Source organism: Buceros rhinoceros, unplaced genomic scaffold (assembly GCF_000710305.1).
Source record: "Buceros rhinoceros silvestris isolate BGI_N320 unplaced genomic scaffold, ASM71030v1 scaffold40432, whole genome shotgun sequence".
In the NCBI taxonomy this organism is placed as follows: Eukaryota; Metazoa; Chordata; class Aves; order Bucerotiformes; family Bucerotidae; genus Buceros; species Buceros rhinoceros.
The window spans coordinates 1-24,901 of NW_010399073.1; the positions used below are offsets into that span (position 1 = coordinate 1).

Below are 24,901 nucleotides of genomic sequence, written 5' to 3' on the forward strand. Positions count from 1 at the left end.
TTAAAAAACCAAACAACAAACAAACCAATAATATTTTACTTTGAAAGGTTGGCATTTCCTCACACACTTTGTGTCTGTTCTCTTTGCACTTTCTAAAAAAAGCAGCACTCATTTGTAGACTGCAGCCTGTACTGATTGAAGACAGTCAGGGATCGTTAATTGACTTTCGTGGCTTGAAAAGAGTGGAGATGTGTAAGGATATTGATAAAGCTACTCAGATGATCAGCTGTTGAACAGCAATGGTACAAATGTTGTCCGGCAGCAGTGGCTGCAGGTGAGCTGGGGGGGGGGCACTCCTCAGCTGTCTGTCATGCCTTCAGGGATCATTTGCTGACACTCATGGTCTGCTGAGGGGGACTTCTGTCACTGACTCTTAGCTATCCTTTCTGTTCAGTGTCTTGTCTCTGCAGATTTTAGGGTCTATCCCTATCCATGTAAAATGTACTACACTGATAAAGCTCTGAAGGGCAAAGAATGAAAGGAGCAGGGGGAGGGGAAAGCAGGAAACAGAGGGCTGGAAAACTGAAGACCCTCTTCATACAAATCTTCTCTAAATTGTTTTTTTGCCTGGGGAGAAAAAAAAACCAAAACACTAACTGATTCTGGATGTTTCTGAAGGACAAAATGATTGTCTTTGTGATCTTTACTGTAGCATTTGGTGTGAGGGAAGCGGCACAAGCAATGTTACTGCCCTCAGTAACAGCCCAGGCACCCCTTTTGCTAGCCTGTGTATCAGCTCCCTTACTTGCCTGTCCTTGCTAACACATTTCCCTTTAGCAGCCTCACCTGAACTTCCCCCGGTAGAGCTAAAACCTCTTCCTGCATTTTCTGTTCTTAATGATTAATGAGCGTCATCACTCCCTGTCCTTTCTGGTATCTCCCTTGTGTATTTGTAAGACTGGCACTTCTCTCTTCAGTTCCTTTACCAGGGCTAATCAAATATTTTAATCTTTCCTTACAGGTCAGGTTCTGTTTTCTTCTGAAATCTCATGGTTTTTGCCTCACATTTTAAAAATAATAATGTTAGGCCGAACAACACTTGACTAAAATTTTAAGGGTGAATGTAAGAAATCACCTTGCTTATGGTACAGAACGCCCTTTCGCAGTAATCCCTTTTCACTAAGAGTTACAAAACCTTTACCCCTATAGATCTGTTTGTGTGACATTCACCTCTGGGCTGTATGTTCCAAGCAGAACTGGAGCTCTGAAATACTTTATTTAATTTTTGCTGGCATCTCCTGGGAAACTCATCAAAGATCTATCCATTAGCTCTGTGTACTCCAACTCTGCATCAGAAATGGGGAGAATAGCTGTGTGTTTGTAGTCTTGCCACATGCCTGGATCAGTCAGTACTCACGTGAAGGTTATTCCCAATCCAGACCAGAGTGTGCCATTTGAGCAGCAAATCATTTGGAAATATGTGTCCCTATAGCTAAAAGGCATGGCAGAACTCCTTTCATCATCTGTTTTAACCCTCGCTGAAAAATCACCTAAACTCCGGGAAAATATGTGGAAGTTGGCTTCAGAACTAAGATCTACATGTATGTATTTGTTGTGTTTTTAAGCGCTGTTTCAGAGAGAGACTATCATGAAAACTAGATCAAGCAGCAAAAATTCAGTTTAAATTTGTTGTGTGCTGTCCTGAAATCCATTTATTTAGAAAAAGCTGTAGCTTTTCTTTTAACAGACAAGCTTATTTTTCTCAAGTGAAACTTCTTCGCCTGAGAATTAAAAAAAAAAAAGGAGAAGATTCTTGGTTTCACTTGAAGGGTTAGAGCTATTGTGTACTTCTCAATAGCACACGTAGGTTCTACAAACGGCATCATGTGCTCCTGTCCTTTCCACCTGAGCTGTTCGTCTCTCTGAGTGGCCATTATCTCTTGAGCAACACTTAGGTGATCAGTAGCACATGCTGGGGAGTTTCTCAATATTTGCTGCTTTCTGGTTAGATGCAACCCAGTTCTGTGCTACTGTTTCAGTTCAGGGAGTAATTTCAGTGCAGCGGTTTTACCTTCCATTCTTTCAGTTTCTTTATTATAGAGTTGCAGAGCAGTCTTGGGCTAGTGTCAGCTGTGTGGAAACGAGGAAGCTTTTGGTTGTTGGAATGTCTTTTGCCTCTTAAGTGATTTTCTGAATGAGCTTTCTTAATAATGCACAGTGTGTGTGTGTAGAAGTGCAGCATGGAAGGGAACAAGTCACCTGGTCTTGAATCAGCTTCAGGACTTCATTTCAGGAGTGAATGAAGTCGTATGTTGTGTTTCTTTTTTGTTTGTTCATTTCTCTCTCATTTATTTATTTACTGGAAGTGAGTGAAGGTCTGATGCTGTGTGTAAACAAACAAAATGTGAGGGATAAGCTTCTTAAGTTTTCCTTTTTTTGTACTTTCACAGTGAAATTTATGTAAACCTGTTTAAGTACACAACGTTGTTTTACATGTGTGCAGAATAGAATTCACTTTGTGCGTGGTTCAGGAGACACCAGCAGTGTTTCGCTAATTAATCAGCATGTGCCAGCAAGTAATCATTTAGTTGTGGATATTTGCTGCAGTTGTAAAAGCGAATTTGCAGCAGAACTCAAATGAGGGAACTCATACCAGAACCGAACTCTTACATCTCTCTGTGTAAATGACTTTATTGGACAGCACTGTGCTCTATGGCACCTCAGATATTCATGCTCACAAGTAACTATGCAAACACATGTTCCCATAACACAAACTGCAGGAATTTTTAGAAGTAAATACAGCTTCTAGTTATTGTTTTCTTCTTCTGTAAGCAGCAGTTGGTATCTTCAAGTTAAAAAGGATGGGAGCATCAGGTTCTCGGAATAACATTAGCTGTTTTCTTTTGGCTGTAAATCTGAGAACAAAATGATTAAATAGGCTAGAGAAGAAGGGGAGAACTCAAATAAAAAGGCACTTACATTTATTGCATTTTGCAGGGTTGTTTTCAGGAACAACGTATGTCTCTTGAGACCTTGGTTTTTATCCATTTTATAGAGCTCTGGCCTCTTAACAGCACTGCTTTAATGACTAGTTCTTAGGGTTCTGAGTTGGTATCAGCACTTGCCATGAAAACAAGCCTGTTACAAAGAGGTCAGGTTTCATGAGACAGCAATAGACTTGTAAAAACAGATTTTACTGGAACAAATAAAGACAGAAGTAAGAAGAAACTGGAGATGTACGTAAAGAAATAAGATATAGAATGGGTAAGTATTGAGCTAAGTTGATAAACACTGTATACGTTTAGATGAAAGGTAAATGGGATTTTTTGTTTCTAAAACCACATCTAGTGACGTTAGTGAGTTTTTCTGAAGATTTTGTGCAGTACTCTGTAGTGCTGACTTTTGCTATCGTTAAAGACTAATTTGCTAAGGAAATAGGTTTTCTGCTCAGGTGGAAAAATGTGCTTTAAATATCAGCCTGCATTAATAACTTGCATAGGATTTCCTAAATAGTACAGCTGCATCTGTTCTTGCTTTCTGTCATGATGACATTCAGTGTTCTGTGAAATACTAATTTTCCTCAGTTTCTTTTGTAGTTTTTGAGAGTCTCAATTCCGTCTCTAATCTTCAGCTGTAATGCACTGGATGCATGGAAATAAAACATTCTTCTATACATAAATGAAAACCAGATATTGTGTTCCTGTTGTCTTGCTGTGTCCCTTTAAATAATCATACCAATGTAAGAAAATTCTGTGTGTGATTTTACTGTTCCTGTGGAGATTGAACTTTTAAAGGTGAGTACGAGCTTTGCTTCAAGGAGACTGTGTGATTACCCTTCTGCCTTGTTAAAAGGGTCCTTCCTTATACCAGCGGCTGTGTGGTGCAGCTGTGCTACGTGATAGCTCTGAAGCTCATGTTGCATCAATCTGAGTTCTTATTATCTGTGCCTGTAGAGTTATCTATAGGCATATCTGTAGTTACCTATTCCTAGAGAGTTTATTTTGAAAGCTAAGCAGACTTGTCTAGTTTGCTGCATCATACTTTCAGTGAATAAATGAAGAATGCAAAGCACTACATTCTCTGTTAAAACATCTGGTAAGAACAGCACTAGGGAAGTGTTCTGACTCCAGGTGAACACATGGTGTCTGTGTAGGGAGGAATTAGAATGGAGGAGGAAAGGGAAGAAGTTAGACAAGCCTGGATGCTTTTTTTTTTTTCTCCCCCTCTCTTCTGTGGTGGAAAAGTGCAGGAGGTTGAGACTGCATCAAATTCAGCTGAAAGCAAATCCAGAAAGTTTAGAGTTATGGGAACAACCTGGTGTATGTTCAGATGATTTGACTTGTGCTGTCTCTGTTCTGTGAAGCTGAGCTTCTGTAAGTAGGCAAAGAACTATGACGTCTCTTTATTTTTTTTTTTTCTCCTGATGATTCCTGAGCAATAAAAATCTGTTTAAGGAGAGAACCGTTTTTGTGTCTCCCCCTCAATGGGCTTTAAATGTAAGGTTTGTGGTGCAACATCTTTATGCAAATTCTGGGCGTTTTTTGTTTGTTCTCGGACATGGTACTGCTTAAAAGTGAAAGAAGAGAAGGTGGACCATGGGGAACTGGGTTCAGTTCTGCTAGTGAGAGAGGGTAGTTCTGTCTGCAGGGAAGATGGGTAGGGAAGAGACTGCAGAGTGTTCTGGGGCCAGGGGGACCCACTGCCAAAAGCAGGGGAGACTGGCCGTAAGAATGGATACCAGGAGCATCTCTGCTTGCATTCTGGGAGTCTGAAACACATTCGAGGTGCCAGACCTAGTTTCCAATGGCCACAGTGTTTGCATCCTCTGGGTGCAAATGCTCTCAGGTGATTTTGCTGTACAAAGCCATTCGGTTGTCCTGTTAATCGTGGTCTTTGGGAGGTCTGTTCACAAAGCTGCAGTGCTTTCATTCACATCACGGTGCTGATGCAACTACAGGAATGCAGTACAAAAAAAGGATTTATTCGCATCTCGGTAGTGAAATAGGTGTACTAGTAATAGGAATCTGTAGGGTGTGTAGTTAGGCCCTTGTCGGGAGTCAGTCTGTGCGTGGAGGGGAAAGCAGCTAGGTGAAGTCTTGTTTCCTTCGCACTCCAATGTTAATCTCTGCTATGCAGTAGTATCAAAAAGCCAGGGGGGAGGGGCATTCCCTAGAATGCTTGGTGTGCACCAGTACTGTGCGAGTCCTCGATGCAGAAAGGCATTATTGACAACATGTTAGAGGACAATTCATAAACAAGTAAAATAGAGGGATTCTGCTGAATGTTGGTAACTTACTAATATCGGTCCTTCTGTTGAACCATGCTTCTGTATCCTTTCTACAAGAGTAGAAATTTATTTGAAAGCTGATTTTTTTTTTTTCCCCCCCCAAAAAAACCCCAGGGATTGTTCCCTCTCCAGTTACAGGAGAGGAAATGAGTGTGGAATTTTGTGTTGCAAGTTAGCCAAAAGTTGCTACTGAAGAGTTGTTCTTTCTGTTAATTATGTTGTAAGTAGCAGTAAATAAGCAACTAATTGAAGGGTTTTGTGTTCTTTTCCTTTGGCTTTTATTTTCTGAGCAAAGTAGTTCAACTAGTGATCAATTTCTTAGGTGTCTGTTAGCTGGAAGGTATTTATTGATCTACCACTTCAGTTAGTTCAATTTGGTGAACTCCTTAAGTTGTAAATGCTTAAAATTATATCGATGCTCTGCGCATCAGGCGTCTGCTTAGTGACCACTCAGACTGTTGGGATGAAAGTGTTCTTACCTGATTGCACTTATTTTACACCTCTTTTGGTTTTGATTTCTTATCAGCCATGAATTTACACAACTCTGCAAATGCTTTTACTAAAGTGGGTAGTATTAAAGGACTAAAATATGACTGTCAGGAACCAAACATTATTTTGGAAATTCTCTGTTGCAATGAAAAATTTTTTAAAATGTAGTGGGGCCAGTCCCAAACTACTTGAATTACATGAACTGCATTAGTTTGATATGCTCTCCAGCTGCATGCCTCAATTTGTATGCTTAATTCTATCTGAAAGTGTCATTTTCATTGAAACTTTTTTTACTGAATTAGGTTAAAGCAAAGTTATTTTAAGTGAACCTTCAACCAGTGAAACCATGCTATTGAGCAAAGTTGGCAATGTAATTAGATCTAGACAGGAAGGAAGGAGGAAAGGTTTATTTGCATGTAGAAAAGAGGGCTATTTCTGCGTATTTTTGCAAGTTGAACTGTGATCTGGAGTTTGGTTTAAAGTGAGGAACTTCCTCATTTTAGATCTTTAAATTCTGTGTTCTCTTGTTTTTAGCCATTTCTGCATTTGAAGTCCAGCCACTTTCAACTGAGGTCCAAGAAGGTGGAGTGGCTCGATTTGCCTGTAAAATAACAGCAAACCCTCCTGCCACCGTGACATGGGAAGTGAATCGAACAACCCTGCCTTTAGTCATGGACAGGTATGGAGAATTACACGTTTTAGAATGTTGTTTATTTTTTGTGATAATTTTGAGCCTGCTGAAAGAATAAAACCTGAATACTTGCAATGCCATTACATGAAAAAAATGTTCTATGTGTATAGTATGTCAGCTGTTAAAATAGCAGTAGTTGTGTTGTTAATGAATTTTAAATAGGTGTTATGAGTGCAGACCAGCTGTTGTCTACACAGTAACCATTGTGTGCCAGTCATCCTCAGGAATGGGAGTTGCTGTGCCATACAGAATAGCTGGACTTTGATTGTGGGGATGCTTCAAACTAGCGGGATTCCTTTAACAGAAGACTCGATGCTGAACTGCTTTTCTTTAGAGGGCCAATAAAAATATATATGTACAGCAAATGGAGTTAAACCACTTCATGCTAGGGAAATTCTCCCCAGGGGGACTTCTCTTGACTTGATCAACTTGAAGCACACAGCCTATTCCCTGCTAGATTCTTTCCCTGTCCGGATTGTATTCATTGAACCTACGCCCATCCTTCTCAAAATGTAACTCTCCTGTCTAAGACACCTAGCATGCAAAGGAAGGCAAGAAGAGAAACATAAAAATTGAAAGAATGGGTGGTTTTCTGGGAACCCTATACCAGTTATGCCAGTATATCAGAAATTGCTGCTAAAATCATCCAACCTGAATAGTATGAAGGTAGTAGCTGGCTAATGAAGGTTGGGATAATTGCTTCTGAGGGTGAAAAAGATCTGCTTGTTGAAAGTAAATTCCTCTGCTCTCATCGTGGTGCTGAGGGCAATCTCACCTGTAGTTCAAAAATGCAGGGAGGTGAGTCATGTCTAGAGAACGTTCTCGAGTCTCTGCTGTTCCCAGGTCAGGGTAGCAACGGCTGTTTGTAAACCAAGTAGTTAATTCCATGATGGCATTCACTGGCTGGACGTTTATCTACATTTCTTTTTTTTGTTTCTGTGACAGGATAACTGCTCTACCTACAGGAGTTCTTCAAATCTATGGTGTTGAACAGAAGGATGCTGGGAATTACCGATGTGTTGCCACAACAATAGCCAATAGACGTAAAAGCACTGAAGCAGTGCTGAGTGTTATTCCAGGTACTCACCATGTGAGACTTTGTCAATGGCATTATATTATTCTTTACGTTATAGCAAAGCTACCTACATGCTTTGAAGAGCTGTAACGATTCTCTGAACCACTTGCCCAAATAATAATTTTGCTTGCTTGTATCTTACCCTGAACAATATTTTAGTCACAAGTTTCCACAAGGCCTTGAAATAAGGCCTTGGTGTAAATTGAATTTAAGCATCCTTAAAAAGTAATGTTTTATTTCATATTTAATTGAGTGTTTGTTTAATTGTTCTCACTTTCTTTGATATTATTAAAATTTTTTTTTTCCACTCCAAAGCCTCAGACTTGAAGCCTTTTCACAAGCCATCTATAATAGCTGGTCCTCAAAACATTACAGCATCTCTTCATCAAAGTGTCATACTGGAGTGTGTAGCCACAGGGAATCCAAAGCCAATCATCTCATGGAGCCGGTTAGGTAGGTCTTAAAATTACAGCATATGAACTTCAGCCTGTGGAGAGGAAGTGAAACTGGAAAGAAAGGATTTCAGCAATTAAGTTACTGTTCTGAGGCTTCATGTAGTTGGTAACTATTAATAAGTTAGGGTAGGATGACTGAAACTCTTTTAGTCGCCTGCTTCCTACTGTTCTTAAGAAGCCCTGAGATTTTTTGAGGCTTTGGACTCCCTGCTTCTGCTATAGCAGCACAGCCTGGGTGAAGGGCTGGGTAGGATGGTGACCTTCGGGGATCTGTGACTCAGTAGAATCAATGGTCAGTTAGGGTAAGTTGGAGTGATTGCTTCGTATGAAACTATGTACCTAAATGCGAAAGTCAGGACTGTACCTGCAGAAGCAGATCATGAGAAGTCTCTCCATTTTTACTTCTAAAAGTGGGAGAAACAAACATATCTTTCCTGGTTGGTTCAGTGGCTTTTATAGACAAGTAAGAAAAATGTTACCTAAGTCATAGAGCTTTTGCTGTGAAAATAGAAGAAAATATGTGGTAATCAAATATATACTTTTTATATCTGCGTAAGTCAGAAGGAGCTAGATGATCCCCGTTTTTAAAGATGACATGGATGTTGTTAGTGATGAACTGCATCATAGTGCAAGGCAATGGGGGAGGCTAGCTGGGAAAATGGCATTTGTTTTTTAGCTGTGATGGTGAATTTCAGATATAAACCACTTACCAAGTGGTGAGACCCAGCCATCTGAATGGTCAGATAACTAGAATGAAGAGCAAAGCAAATGCAAAATGGAAACCTCTGAAAGCTCAGCTGTCATCTCCCTTTGCATCTTTTGACTTTTAAACTCTTAATTTATGCCATTACCACCTAGGCAACCCTATTTAAATAAGTTATTTAGATACATTGAACAGTCTTGTTACCACACTTCTCCCACTGTCTCAAATAGACCATAAGTCCATTGATGTCTTCAATACTCGTGTCCTTGGAAATGGAAACCTCATGATCTCTGACGTAAAGGTGCAGCATGCAGGCGTGTACGTCTGTCGAGCCACTATTCCAGGCACACGAAACTTCACGGTAGCAATGGCAACTCTCACTGTGCTGGGTAAGCCTGGTTTGACCTCCATAGTGTGTTTTAGCACCTTGTCTCTGTCCTGAGCTGTGCTATGTTCTGGGCTGAAATATCATCCCAGACCAAGGGCTCTGAGGAGGGTGCAGAGATGAAACAGATTACACAACTCTGACTGCTGCCTTCTGCCTGTTGTCTTAAATGAGAAATGTCAGATGCTCAGCGTTTGAGTTATGAACTAGCAGTTCATTTCCACTTGGAGATACCCAGGTGCAATGTTTTCTCTGGAAAGACAGGCTTTCAACACAGAAAAGAGGCCTGTGGCAAGGTAGAACTATGTCATATGTATGTGTACGCTTCCTAAGCAGGATGGCATAGGCTGGAGTTCGATTTGTTTGTATTCATAAATGCTTGAACAAAAATGTGTAGCTATGGTGTTATCTGTGCAGGTAGCGTGTATCTTTAAACAAATGTGCTCTATTTACATGGAACATGCTTTTTGTGTGGGTATACGTGTATTTGAGTGGCCTGAGGAGGGAGGTTTGTGTGTGGAAATGGGGAGAATTCATTATTATTCTGACTGTCCTTGCATTTGTGGGGGCTTGATTTTATTTTTTTTTTCCCTTGTTACTTATCTGTAGCTCCTCCTTCATTTGTGGAATGGCCAGAAAGTTTAACAAGGCCTAGAGCTGGTACTGCTCGTTTTGCTTGTCAGGCAGAAGGAAATCCGGCCCCCAAAATTTCATGGTTAAAAAATGGAAGGAGAATACACTCCAATGGTAGAATAAAAATGTACAACAGGTAAGATTACAAGTGCTGTATGAGAGCTGTGCTAGTGACGTGCTACCAGAGGATGAGGTTCCAGTAACTAAGTATAGCCAAGCAAGATGCAACTCAAATAAACATGAAACTGGACATGATGTGTAATTATGGACATTTCCTTGGCAGAAGGAATGGAGATTAGTCAATACCTACAATCCTTGGCAAAGCTTTCGTGATCACTGCCTTACCTGGGAGAGGGGGGAGCCAAAGAGTTTGACCAAGGAGTTGCTCTGGATTCACAGTAGTGTAGCAGAGACCAGAATGTTGCTAGATGTTTGAGGCTCCATTTCACTACTTCTGTAGAGTGAGCAGCTCATATTAAGGGGGTGGATAAGAAATGACACCCTAAGGTCTGCTTTTTGCAGGCAGAGAACAGATTTAGAGGTGTATTTTCACTGTGCCTAGCTTTGCAGGCATAAATGTAAACATAGCAGGTTTTGAGTTGCTAGATTTCACAGCCGCATATCTATTTCTAATAGAAGAGTTTGTGGCACCCAAGTCATTAATACAGAACTCATGAAGCAGAGGGAAGTATAACCTTTGTTGTGTTATGCAGAGCTAAGTTTATCCAAGATGTGAGCTTTTTCCCCCCTTTTTCTTCCTTTTGTATTCAGTAAATTGGTGATTAACCAGATCATTCCTGAAGATGATGCCATTTATCAGTGCATGGCTGAGAACAGCCAAGGATCTGTTCTCTCCAGGGCCAGGCTTACGGTAGTTATGTCAGAAGACAGACCCAGTGCACCTTACAATGTCCATGCTGAAACAGTGTCAAGCTCAGCAATCCTGCTAGCATGGGAGAGGCCGCTGTATAATTCAGACAAAGTGATTGCATACTCCGTGCATTACATGAAAGCAGAAGGTAAGCAGTTTGATTTGAATATTATTTAACTACTTGTGTGTGGTAAGAACTTTGTCCTTGCGAAGACCGTCAGGGATGCATCAGAGCATACCAACATATAAATGCATTTTGTAATAAATGGGCATGCTTGAGAAAAATGCTTTTGCCATGTCATCTCATTTGTGGGGCTGTGTGTTCTTCCAAATTGCTCCAGTGAGCAGATCCTGTAGTGAGGAATGGACTTTAAAATCTCAGGCCTCCATGCTATCTGGGTTGCCTCCTGTCTTCAACAGGAGCTTCTGCCTGCTCTCTTCTGTGCGTGTGTGCTTGGCAGGGGAGGACAGTGAACGTAACGGAGAGCTGGAGGCTTACAGAGTTGAACTTTTCACCAGAGACAGCTCTTTTCTCTAGATACCCATATTCTTATGACTTTACTGGCTTTCATATATTTTGGAGTGGAATATTTCATGCTTTATTGGCTTAACTGTCTTCTCCTAGAAAGAGTATTGTCTGAATGACAAAATCTGCTCTCCTTTTACCCCTTGGTCTCCTAGTAACTAGACATTTTCAAATCCCTTAGTATGACATAATTGCTTCAAGTTAAGGTAATCTTTAAGGTGGTAGAAAACAGGCATTTTTCATAAGCAGGAGAAGTGATTGCCAAATGACTTGAAAATTTGTTAGGTGCATGGCTTCAGCTAAGCTGCGATGCGGCTCTGTTTTCTAGGAGTGCTTTCTTTACCCGTTTCTATTCAGTCAGTGGTTTATTCAAGGACAGGACTGCAGATGCTCAGCTCTGCGTGGAATACCAGTCTACCATCTGCTAAACAGAGGACAGGAAGGACAGCTTAATTACTCTAATACTGATGTAGGAATAGCTGCCTTTGCTTTTGCGAGGAGGATATTTCAGGACACAGGAGAATTTTGTCGGAAGGAAGGAAGGAAAGAGTTTTAAAAGATAATAATGAGAAGAGGTGGAGAAAATTATCCTCTACGCTTTCAGTCCCTGAGATACTGTGCTCACAAACCCTTCTTAAAGCTAATATGAATAAAGTCACATTAGATAAATTATCTGGTTAATTGTATGGCTTGTGCCAGTTGTAAAGAGCAGAGATGGGTTAACTTCAAAGAAAACTGGAAAATTGTTCTTAGGGAAGTGTGTATTTGTGCAGGAAGTGCTCTTGCAAAGTAGCAAAAGGAGGTATTTTCTGAAATGTGTTTTCTGCAAAATCGTTTTGCCATCCCTGCTTCATTTGCTTGCTTATCCAAAGGTTATATCTTGTGAAATGGGACTGTAGCTTGTCTTGGTTTAAAAAAACCCACCAAACTCCAAACCAAACAAACAACCCAAAACCTCTGGTTTATTTGAACTTGCTTTCTCAAATACCCATTTTTTTTTTCACCTTTCCGGACTGTCTTGTGGTACTTGCTTTATTTAATGCAATGCTATTGTGCATCCTTTTGCATTAGTAAAGAAATCCACACATGGAGAGTGGGGAGGGCTGTGTTAAAAGGAGTAGTTGCAGTGGTGGGAATCAAAACATAGGATTGGGTGGTACCAGAAGATCTACATCAGGACATAAACCCACTTGTTTTTCCTTAGGCTGCCCTCACACTCTGTTTCAGACCCTAATAAAGATTAAAAGTTATCTCGGATGTATTTGATGTAGCTAGAGTGTGTCTTACGTGCTTATAGCTTCTCATGTGTAACTTTTGACTTCATCCATTTATGTTCATATATTGCTCTCCTGTTTTAGTTAGGATCCACATTTGTCAGTGTGAGTAAAGAACATTTCACTGCAAAAGAAAAACAGTGCTTGCTAAGTCTTCTAAGTTGTACTGATGCTTATGATTCCATAAACATTAAACAGAAAGGAAAACTGGATAATACACTAATCGTATGCAGTTTTGTAGAGGTTTTTTTTCTGTAGACTTCACAATGTGGTAGGTGTTTGAATATGAAAGATACTATCCCTCATCGTTTAATTTCACAAGTCGAGTATTCTGTTGTTTCACTCTAAAAACAGATTCAGGTCCTCTTCCCTATTAAAAAAAAAAGTGGTTTTATCAAGTTAGTTGAAACTAACAGGTGGGGGTTTTGTGTTTTGTTTTTTGTTTCTTTGAGCAGAATATTTTACATTAAAATCGGGGTCATAGTAGCAAGAGGAATAGGGGTCTGATGAGCGTGCATGTTGGAGTGTGTTAATTCCTTGTTAGTGATTTCGAAGGGGCACAAAGGGAACACTGATTGTGTGGAAGGCAAGCCTTGTTCTCTATTATGGCTGTTTCATTAGGGCCTCGGCATGAGGCCTGGCAATCCATTCATTCGGAGAAGAAGTCCTTTTAATTTGAGCTCAAGGATCTTGTTTAGCAGGTCAGAAATCGTGCCTTGCAATTCCTAATTAACAAGCCATTAACTAGTCTGTTGTGAGATGCTCATAATCTTGTCTAATTAAAATGCTATCAAGTTAATTCATAAATGTGGGAAAACTTAATGGTGGAATTTGCCTTTCGTTTTGTTTATAAATTCAGTTGTGAAGAGGAGGAGCTGGCTCTTACAGAGTTTTGATTAAGTTGACATGCACTTGGTGTGAATTGTTCGCTAACACAGCAGCTTTCACCGCACCTATTCCACTTTATGGCTGTCCTCTGTCGGAATAAAACCCAACAAAGACAAGGACTGTTGCACGCATTGCTATGCGTATTTTAATGTGAATTGCTGAGAATTTTTTTCTTTTATTTTTTTAATCAGCTCACTAAGGAGCCTAACATTTCTGAAGTTCATTCTGGTCTGTTCTTACTGGCCTTTCTCCAAATTAAAGAAAAAAAATGTGTCAATCAAATGTAATAGAATTCGCAGGGAGATCTTTTTGATGAATAAATTCTGTTTGTTTCTTTTTTTGGGGGGGGTGTTTGTTTTGTTTTTGATGGAGTGGAGCCCTCACATTCCTCACAGTCTGCTATAGAAAGGCTCTGTAAATAGGTTTTGAAAAAAACCTTCGTGACTCCAAACAAATAGATTTAAAAGCTCGGTATGAATAATAAGGCTATTAGAGCTTGTCTGTCGTGTTACTGTACAGTGAGCACAGTTTGTTGTGACTGATTCTAAATAGGGTTTAGAATTGCATTCAGCATTCTTATTCAGGAAAGTTCTGAAACAAAATAATCTACACTACAGCAGGACACAGTTACTCCTGTTCATAAAAGAGCTTTTATTTAGCAGGGTTATAAAAACAGAGGTAGGCTGGGGAGGATCATGAAATAACTTTGTAAAGTTTTAAAGCCAAGATACTGTGATGTTTAGGGATTGTCAGGAATTTTTTTTTGTCAACCCTTGTTTTATGTCAGGTTTAAATAATGAAGAGTACCAAGTGGTCATTGGAAATGATACAACCCATTACATTATTGATGACTTGGAACCAGCCAGCAACTACACCTTCTATATTGTAGCTTATATGCCTCTGGGAGCCAGTCAGATGTCAGACCATGTGACTCAGCACACCCTTGAAGATGGTAAGACAAATACCACTGATTTAGGTGGACATTCGTGTTTGCAAGGAGTAGAAATGTGGAATCCAGTGCTAACAGCTCTTGAGGATCCCATATTTCCGCTGACATCAGTGACACCACTGGTTATACACAATGTAAGTCTAAACCAGCTAATGATAGGAATGAGAATACAACAACATTTTGACAGGGCAGCGTTGTGTATTACATGGTGTCTTTTTCTACGCTGAAAGACATATCATTAAATAACTACTCTAGATCTTTAAGAACTCCCTCAGCATTGAGAATTTGATGATGGCCTGGGATTTCATCTCTATGACTCTTGGGCATCTGAAACATGAATCAAACCACTGCATTGTTTGCAAATTTTGCAGGAAAATTTGGAATAAAAGTCTGCCATACCACAAAAAATAAACCTCTTTTTTTTTGTTATTTGCCTATTTTTTTGTCTATGTGCTTGCTAGTAGAATCAAAATTTCATGGAAAACTCCATTGACTTATTTCTGTGCAGTGATGTAACTAAACTGAACGTCGTGGCAATAACAAGCTGCTTAGTATAATTCATTAGAACTGATCAATAAATTCTGACAGGCTGAAGTTTGGCAGCGTGGAACATTGCCAGTTGCAGTCATCTGCCTGTCTTTTTGCCAGGAGTTACTACCCTTGTTGCCTGGTCAGCAGAACAAAACGTGCACTGAGCCTTCAACAGTCCAGGTTGTTGTCTTGGCTCTCAAGCTGGTGCTTCTAACCTTGGCAGTCAGTTTGTCAGAATAGGAAGGTGCTGATTGCCATTGATTACTGCTGGCAGCAGGAAGAGAAGAAAATGTTGAGGGACTTGCAGAAAGGAGCTTGCTAAGGCTCTTCTGCATGTAGATGATAAGTACAAGCAGTGTCAAGTTATCCTGAAAATAAACAAGAATCTACAAAACTTCTTGAATTGTTTGCTTTTCCGTTACTGACACCTCATTACAGGCTGAGCTGTCAGATGAGAATTTTCCATCTCTCTTTTTCCTGAGCTCAAAAGCTTCGTATTTTCCTTTCTAGTTCCCTTGAGAGCTCCTGAAATTAGTTTGACAAGCAGGAGTCCTACAGATATTCTCATCTCTTGGCTGCCAATTCCTGCAAAGTACAGGAGAGGTCAGGTGGTCCTGTACCGTCTGTCTTTCCGCCTCAGCACAGAGACCAAAATCCAGGTCTTGGAGCTTCCAGGGACTTCAGATGAGTATCTCCTGGAAGGCCTGAGGCCTGACAGCGTGTACTTGGTTCGTATCACTGCTGCAACAAGGATTGGCTGGGGAGAGGCATCTCTATGGACTTCCCATCGGACTCCCAGAGCTACAAGTGTGAAAGGTAATTCTTAATGATACCAGCAGCCTAGGGGTGGGGTTGCTTGTAGGTTTCATCTGAAGGCTACAATTTTTTTCTGAGAGGTAGTGCAAGGATGTGAAGTAGGTTTTCTCATTACATTTCTTGTTCTAGAGATCTGGAAAATAGTGTTCTAATCATGGGAAATTGTTAATACTAATATATAATAATAATGGTAAAAAATTGTATGAGTACCCAGATAGGCTAGAATCAAACTTGAGTGAACTTTGGACCGATGGGCACCCAGAATTTTGCGTGAAAATTAGTTGTTTCTAGCATATCGGAATATTATTTCTATTTCTCTAAAACCAGCACCAAAGTCTCCTGAGCTGCATTTGGAGCCGATGAACTGTACCACCATTACAGTACAATGGCAGCAGGACTCCGAGGACACTGCCACTATTCAAGGGTACAAGCTGTATTACAAGGAAGAAGGGCAACAGGAGAACGGACCGATTCTGTTGGACGCCAGTGATCTGGAGTATACTGTCAGTGGTTTGGGTGAGTACAGCAAGTATTTCTTAACTGTTCTGGAACACAGTGAAGTCAAAGGACATCTTAGAGACCCTAAATCATTAGACCTGTGAGGCAACAGTGGTGGGTTTGGCCATCTATTTTCCCAGCAGTAAGCTTTGCAAGCCTGAGTTATGCTGCTGATGGAATAATCCTCTCCTGAAATGTGTGTTGCACAACACTTAGATGATCAGATCTTGTAAATCTTGTGTAACTTGAAGAAGGACACCCAGCTACTTATCACAACATGCAGAACTTACATTTAGTAAATACTGAGAGTAAAGAAAATGTCTTTTTAATATTCAGTTTAATATGCAGCTTTTTTTCAGATTTTGTGTGTTTATGCTTGATCTAGTAACAGTGAAAGATTAAAACAGAATACCGAAGATTTTCCTCTGGTATTTCTAGCCTATTTCTCTGCTCTTTCTAGCCTTTGTCACAGCTATACCGCACAACAAGCAGTGCTTGCTCATTGTATTAGCAAGTTGCCCTTGTGCATGTTATTTTCCTGTTAAAATTTTAAGGAGTACTGGTAAATATTCGCTGGACAAAGATTAGGGCACAGAGCTTGCTGAGTCCCTCTTGGAGTCTCTCTGCTGATCGCCTGACTCAGTTTCCTCCTGTAGCTCTTGTGATGTATATTAGTAGAAATGTGTTGGTATCATCCCTAGGTAGAAGGTGCTTTTGTTTACATATGTAACGGAGAATTCCTTTTGTGAAAAGATGTGATCTATAATGTGATCAGGAAAAGTAATACAGGACTTGACACTTAGTGTTTCAAGTGTGTTGGCATAGTTTACTTAGGGGCAGTGTGGAGAATTAATCTTGAGAAAATTACCAAAATTAACCTGGAGTCTGAACTAGGTCAAATGTCTTGTTGACCACGCTCGGATATTCTCATCTGCTGCACAGAGCTGAGCTACTGTGTTAGGGGAGATTTGAGGAGAGCATTCTGGTCTGTTAAGTGGACAACTGACCATCTGGGACCATTTCGAGCCAGAGCATCTGGCAGCAGCTGACTGTTTAACAGAGCTGTGAGACAAAAGAGCAGTGGCTCGAAAGGATGTGGTATCTGTGTGTCTTAGGACAGAATTGCCTTTTTTTTTGTCTTCTCATTATGTGGTTATAAAGCAGTAATTTCAGACACATGCAAACTTGTGTGATCCACTGTGTGATCCACATCATATGGATTTTCTCAGTAAATTAATCCTCCTCAGATTAAAATATTATTTTGTAGACAATATATATTCTAACATAATTCTGTGTGTTTTATTGTGTTGGTTTGGATTTTTTTTCCCAATAAGCATGTAGACAGAGGAGAAAACAAAAGCAAAGTGAGTTTAGGAAATTACAACTTTCACATGGTCACCTTGTTAACTGAATTACAAGAATCCATGGGCATGGAAGAATTCATGTGCTTGAGTTAACCATTCAGTCCTGGTGCACATGATGTGTTTGGTGTTTATTCCTTACAATTATCTAAATATGGTGACCAAAACATGATACACCCCGTATAATCTGATTGTCATCACTTTTATCTTTCACATACACGTAATTTATACTGCCATAGGATAGATCCACTGAAGAGTATTTTTTCAAATAACTTTGGTAGAAGTCTTTTTTAATTGTTTTTTTTTATTTCTAATGGGATGTATTGAGTTATTTGAAGTGTATTATCAATTACAGATTTTCAATGTGAGTTTCTTTGCTGTTTTTTTATTTTTACTCGCTTTGTAGCGTTCACAGAAAAAGGCATTCATTGCTACGGCTACACAAGACTCACTTGGCACAGGAAATTTGATTAGGTCACGATTTTCCACTGCTAAGGTGATTACAGATGTCGAAGCTTGGAAAGTTCACACAGACTTCTCACAGTGACAGTGCCTGTCTGACTACTGTATTTGCCCATTGAGAAGCCGCCTCTTTGAAATACTTGTGCACGCTAAATTATTTATTATAAAACAGGGCACCACCAACCTTTTTCTGCCTGTGGCAGCTGCACATGTGGGTAATATAGCTGGTAAAATTATATGCAGCACAAAGACTATAACATGCATTAAGGTGGGACTGATTTGCTTTTCATTTCTTGTAAATAATCTACATAATTTGAACCAGGTTATTTTATCTATGTATTTTAAATTTAAAATATTGGTTATAGGGAAGTGGCCCTACCTGGTAGAATTTAAGATAAAACGAGGCAAGCCACCACTCTAGGTTTTGTGACTATGGTAAACTGAATCTTCATGAACTGGACAGAGGCTTTGAGGACTGATGTGCTGTCATCCATTTGCCTCTCCAGAGGACACTAAGCTACTGATTTATTGACAGCCTTTTTAAAACAAATGTCTTCATTATGAGCTACAGGAATTAGCAGAATACTGTGAAACCTGAAGGGGAAAGGTGTGTTAAGATTCTTGGTTTCATATGCGGTAGGTAACATAATCGACGGAAAGGCTTGTTCCTAATTTGGAAGAATATGCCAATCATCACGTTAGGTGCCTCCCACTAGCAAAGGTGGAGCAGTTTCTCCTGCACTATCTGTTGCCACTGAAGTTATGTGGCTCCCAAGTACTTCCTCGTCATGTATTAGTTCGTCATGACCTAAAGCTGCTTTACCATTTCCTCTTCTCCTCTATAGTTAATAAACTGCAAAAAGACTTCTAGTGACATTTGGAGCATGTCTTCACATGGAACTTTCTGCAGATATTAGTACAGCTGCTGATTGTGCAAGATCTGTGCGTTTGGAGAAGATGATTCGCTTGCTCTGTGATAATTGAAGTGCATCATAAAATCAGAATTTGTGATATTCTCTAGTCAAAGAGAACACTAGCACTGATATTATGAGCACGGTTGATTGCACTGGTTGTTGATATAACTACTGTAAATGATTTACAGTTGTCTACAGGACTCTTGGTGGAGGGACAATGTGGTAAATAATGCAGAATCAGCAATGCTAGTGTAAAATCGGTTACAATGATAGAACACGAAATATAGCAATATGAATATTTAGGCTGTATGTTTTAATCTCTTGTTGGCTGCTACCTTTTTTTTGAGAACTGACCTCTCTTACTCCAGTGTAGGTCTACCCAGTTACTTCTGTCTGTTTTTAAGCTGGATTATTTAGCATGATAGTTACCATGTAAATAGAATTAAATTATCTGATCAGAATCAGGGCTGCCATTCTCAAAATAAATATCCAGTTTCAGATAGACATTTGTTTGTGTTAAAGATCTTGGCATTTATTTTTCAATAGCAGGCCACTTCCTAGTCCAGTGTAAAATTCCATTATTACTTGAATTTGCCACAGGAGCAGACCCTTGGGTGCATACCATGCATTTTTGCCGCTATTTTTAATTCCTCCTTTGCTTCCTCCTGCTCTAGAAAGTTTTCCCTAACAGAAGGTCTTTCTTTGTGAGACTTGAGTCTGCTGGTACAGGTTCTATTTCTGTAATGTTTCAGAGTATGTGTGTTCAGAAGTTGAAGTGAGTTTTGTTGGTGGAAGCGTTTGTTTGGGAACCTTCCCTCTGTGCAACAGGAGAGGGGTTGGCAAAGCTTGGACGTTAAAACAAAAGGAGTGTCCAGAGAAGTTTGTCTCCTCCTTTAAATGCCTTGAAGTTAATTTTTGCAAAGGGTACTTTAAGCATGTGCATATGCATCTCTGCCTCAATGTTGGTACTCACTGCTGTGCTAGGAGGATTGTTCGCCTGTCACAGCTCACTGTGTTTGCAGCTGTATGACTGATGGGAAGGTAGAGCCTACATAAGACAGGCAGTAACTCAGAAAAACCCATTTTAAGCTTATCTGGTTTATTGGAGCCAAAAACTCTTCATAAGTAAGTGGGTTGTAATGCTGATAGGAATCTCATCCTGGAACATGCATCTAGGGGGAATAAAATCAAATTCAGCTTCTTGGTTAAGAAACTTAAGAAAGCATGATCCATTCTGATGCTGCAGCACACGAATGCTGTTCTTCAGGCTGCCTGCCATTCTTCCTTTCTGAACTTATAAAAAATACTTTTCAGTTCTTACTGTGCTATTAATTAATTAGATGAATGGCACTGGTGATGGGGGAATGCAACTTGTTCCTGTGTCATTAGTGCCTTCTGTGCTTGGAGGAAGGGAGGAAAGCAAGAATTCACTCTGCTAATTTGTTCTTCCCTAGTTGCCTTCTGGGAGCTGTACCACCTTGCGTGATGCTAGTTACAGCGAGGATTTCAGAAAGCTGCACTTCCGTGACAAGGCCAATGTAGGGTCTTACTTAAATAGAGATGAAACCCTGAGGTCAGCAGGCTTGGGCAGAGATGTGTGCACCTTAGGTGCTTTTTTGTTTCTGCTGCATGCCGTAGAATATCGCAGTAAATAACCGTTTTCTGGCAGACACCTTAGGGGATGGAAAAACTGGTCTGTTAGCTTTGGTGAGCTTTGAGAGCCCACGTACTTTGGCCTTTCCCTGGTGAAGGCCCCTCCCCAGGAGAGCCTGTGGAGTGATGTCTCCCGCACTGGGCGCTGCAGCCCCCAGGAGCATTGCTGGCTCCCCAGGACTTGGGGCGGTTAAAGGCAGGTGACTCTACAGAAACTGCCGAGTGATTTGGTGGTCATGAAATGGAGCACATTCACATTTTGCTTTTCAAAAGATGCTTCTAAACTGTTAAATGTGAGGGCCATTGCAACCCCTTGCTACTTCTCCTGGTACTCCAGCTTTACATTACCTGGTGGCATTTTCCCCTGCCCCTGTCTAGTTCTCTTGGAAAAATCATTTGATTCTGTCAGTGTGCAATTTACTCCAAACAGTTTGGGTTTAGTCAGAAAAACGTCCTGCCAGAAAACTCTTCTATGTCCTACCTCTTTACAGTTACAGAGAGGAGAAATATGGGACAGTGGATTTCCCTGCCCTTCTCAGCTTGGACAGGATTGCCAAGTGAAAAGTTTGTCAAAGTCTAAATGACACAAAGTCACGTTTTGTGACTCGGCACGGCACTCTTCTCTGAAAAGGAGCCTTGTGCTGAAGAATTCTGACTATCTACTACACTTAGCATTCCCTCAGAGACTTGGCTTGCAGTTGTTTAATTTCCCCTGGATCTGTTTATATCGCGTTACAACCATGAATTACAGCTAAGCTTTAGCCGGGGGCAGCAAAGATGACAAGGTGATGCTGCGGTCTGTAGAGGTTGAATAAAGGTGTGTCAGTGCAAAGGATTTCTCTAGTTGAACTGCCTGATGCTTATCATCCAAATGTCTCTTGTAATATTCTGTAAAAGTTCTTACAAAGTTTCGTAAAGCAGTTGATACGAAGAGCAGATGTGACATAGTGGTTTTGTTCTCGCCACATTGCAAGGGGATGTGATAGAAAAATGTAAATGTAAAAAACTTCATAACATCTTTGACAGCTTTGATTCTTTCTTGCTAAGAACTGCAAATGCTGTAATATCGAGAAGGAATACTGTAAGAGCATTATACGTGTTAATGTTAATGTGGTTTTTTTCTGATAGCTGGGGCTAGAATTTCAGTTTTCTCCCAGCTTTTGCGGTGCCAAAATCGTGTATGTGGGAATTGATACTGCTTTAACTTGCGATTCCCATGTATACTCATGAAGACAAACATCCCAACGGTTTCATGAAATGATGTGAAAAAACCCACAGGTCTTCTCCCTCAACATTCAATTTTTATTTATTTCATAGTTAACTGTTCTCAAATGGCACGCAGTAAAATGTAATCTAGTATTACAGATACACTTTATTTCTGCTTGAGGTATTTTATGTCAGATCAGGCAGTCGCACTTAGTGAAATGTTGATTTGAGCAAACTATAGCTCTGTTTAAAAAAAATCAGAAAATACTATAGTTCTTAATAAAGATCAACTAAAAGCTCAGTTTTCTTGCTTGGAGAATCAGGCGCTCTCGCCGTATGCTGTCGGTACCATAGCCATTGTATTGACGTGGTCACATAGTGAAAAGTGTCTAATAGCTCAGTAGGTGACCAGGACAAATATTATCATTTATTTCCACTGTTTACAGCTGGGTCAGTCTAGTGTTTACCCATGCTGATTACATCCTTAAACTAAACCTCTTATCTGTCAATTCTCCTGATTGTGTGTAACAGGCTTGCTACTATGACTTATCAGCTAAAGCGTAAGGATTTGCTGAGAGAGGGGAGGAGCAATTGGTCGTACTGACAGTCATAAACCCCAAAGCCCTGCAAGTAGACCAGGCGTGTTTGAAAGCAACCTCTTCCTCAGCTGTGACCTCTTTCTCTTTCGCAGACGTGGCAGGTTTGGTTCTGTGTGTTTGTACTTACAAGCCCGAGCTCTGGCCTAGTCCTGGGACAGTGGTGTGTTTCTACTACCCGTCAGTAAACAGGACACACATTCCTCGCCTCGTGGTCATGAAAGGCAGACCCATCACCACTCTAGATGAGTCTTCCAAATGCAGACGTCCCATATCTCCATATCATTTTTTTTCTTTCAGGGTTTAAAAGGGGAGGGTATGTGGGGAGAAAGCCTTACAGATTAAAAGAGAGAAGGGAGGGGGCTTTACTACCCCGTAACATTTTAAAGCTGCGAAATATCGAAGCAAATGCTGCTTCAGTAGGCCTTTGCCTCTTGTGTAAGGAACCGTATTGCATTTTACAGGCTGTGAGAGTAAATAGAGTTCAGACTGGGTTTTGTTCTGTTTTGTTGTTGGAATTTACCAACTGGCACATGTTTTGTTTCAAATGTGTGTCAGGGCTAGTATCAGGAGGCTGCACAGCACAAATATAATACAATGACATGAGGTGGCCAGACGAACTGATTCACAGGCTAACCCCCTTGGTTCATGCTTCTCTTATGCAAGAGAAGTACTGCACTGTTCTGTTCAGATGAAAAATTGATTTGCTCAGATTGTAAATTGAATTCTTAGGGGCAAAACTGAAGTTTGTGTTTAACTATGTGGCCCTTTGTTGGACTTTATTGGCATGGCATCCATTACAACAACGGTGGCTTTGGCTCAGCTTTGTTTAAGCACTCTTACACACGGCTGAGTGGGAATCCTAGATAAGTATCAGCTTGTTCTGCGCAGATTTGCTGGAGAGGCCAGTTACTATCAGCTGCAAATGCCACATACTTATTACGCAGTTGGAGTGCCACATCTGTAAAATGCAGTGCCTGCCTTCCTGTGTAGTTCTGCCATTATTTCTCTTGCGCTGTGCAATATTGCAGATTTGTATCATAATAACATATTCTCACTTTAATTTTTGCTGTCATGTGTTCTTTCTGACAACATTTGTTTGCCTTTATTAAAGATATTTGATTTATCAATTCTTTATTTTTATAAATCACGTCACAGTTACTTTGGCCATGTTTTTGTTTTATGAAAGTAAATGTTATTTTCATACAGGTCATTTGTTATGAAAAAATTTAATTAAAGTTTAATGTATTTACCAGTTTTAAATTATACCATCAATCCTCTCAATGGGTTACTGATTTAGCCAGTAATCAACTTCAGTAGGCACTGGAATACTGAAATCTGAAACACGTGCATTAGCAGCATAACTGGTTGTGTGTCGAGTAAAATGTTACATATGACAGACACTTGCTAAGAGGAACCTCTAGATTTTCTTTGAATTGTCTGCAGAGTCATGAATTGGCTCTAAAACTCGTGGAAAATTACTAATTTGTCCACATGCTAAGCACTTAATCTTGAGTCAGAAAGATACACTCTGTTGCTCTTGGTGAAGATCTTTCAGAAACAGGTAGACTGTATGTGGGAAGAATTGCCTAATGTATTTTTATGTAACTTCTTGAACATGCTCTCTGAACTGTCGAGTTCGAAGCTATTTATCTGTGGAAATAGTCCTGACATCTTCATTTAAACATGCCTTGACTTCTGCAGTAATTCATTTTGACTTCCCAAGCTCGTGGCCCTTTAAAGGGCAAGGACATGGTGAGAGAGGAGACACCCAAGTGCAGAATAAAGGTTGAATGCACTGTACTTCAAAAAACAAAATAAAGTGCTAAGACCAGTTAAGCCTGCCTCCCTAAAGAGGTAGCGGGATGAGGGAAGTTTTGTTATTTCATAGGACAATGCCTTGTAGCAATTTTAAGGGTAAAAATGTAAAGATACAGGCTCTACTGAGGCAACAGGAGAGATTATGTTCCACGGGCCCACACCAGTTGCGTGGAGGGTTGTTGCCTGTTTTGAGAGACTTTGTCTCTTTATCAACTGTCCCCATAACTGAGTCGGATGCAAATTTCTCTCTGGATATCAGACTAATTGTGTCACAAGTCAAAGAACTAGAATCAAGGGTGCTGCGGGAGGGGGAGATTTTTTGCGCTCTGGCAAGGTAAGTTGCCAGCCCATAGTAAAGCAAAATGTGTCGTCTTCAAAGTATTTAAAGGTAAAATTTTCAGTGTGGGAAAGCGATTAGAATCTTACAGGAAATGCTCTCTCTGCTCTGCATTCTTGGAGTAGAAATTCCACCATTTAAAGCTAAACCTGTGTGGGAATTCAGTTGGGAAATTGTGTCACGTTGATTGAGTAACAGTTAGGATGTATGCAAATAGTGTGTCTTTGTTCGTTTGCTGGAGCTGAAGGTTAGAATTTGTTTCATTAAAAGGACATATTGATCACTCCTTACATCAAGAAAGTTGTAAATTGTTTCAAATAAAAACCCTTAAACTTGCTTGTAATAGCTGTAATGGAAGAGTGACCAATAAATAAAGACTAATTTATTGGAAGTGGAAATTAAGTTAAATGTATACCCCTGTTTAAAGAGTAAAACGAGCAAGCAGTTAACAGCGGCAGGAATGACCACATCATTTCTCAAGTTTCTTGAACAAAACAACAAAACAATTCAAACCAAACAGAAAACCCCTCAACAACTATG

At 40.2% G+C, this 24,901-nt stretch overlaps 1 protein-coding gene across 1 annotated transcript in view; it reads left to right on the forward strand.

Annotated features, from left to right (window-relative positions):
* Positions 1 to 6,256: 6,256 nt before the first annotated feature.
* The window catches only part of PRTG (protogenin), a 48,512-nt gene continuing 29,867 nt past the window's right edge, over positions 6,257 to 24,901 (forward strand). The window contains exons 1-9 of the mRNA XM_010131333.1: positions 6,257 to 6,395; positions 7,353 to 7,486; positions 7,798 to 7,935; positions 8,871 to 9,029; positions 9,635 to 9,794; positions 10,430 to 10,677; positions 14,005 to 14,169; positions 15,208 to 15,513; positions 15,841 to 16,029. Coding sequence (XP_010129635.1) covers positions 6,388 to 6,395; positions 7,353 to 7,486; positions 7,798 to 7,935; positions 8,871 to 9,029; positions 9,635 to 9,794; positions 10,430 to 10,677; positions 14,005 to 14,169; positions 15,208 to 15,513; positions 15,841 to 16,029 — 1,507 coding nt within the window. The 5' untranslated portion in view covers positions 6,257 to 6,387. The remainder of the gene's footprint in view (positions 6,396 to 7,352; positions 7,487 to 7,797; positions 7,936 to 8,870; positions 9,030 to 9,634; positions 9,795 to 10,429; positions 10,678 to 14,004; positions 14,170 to 15,207; positions 15,514 to 15,840; positions 16,030 to 24,901) is intronic.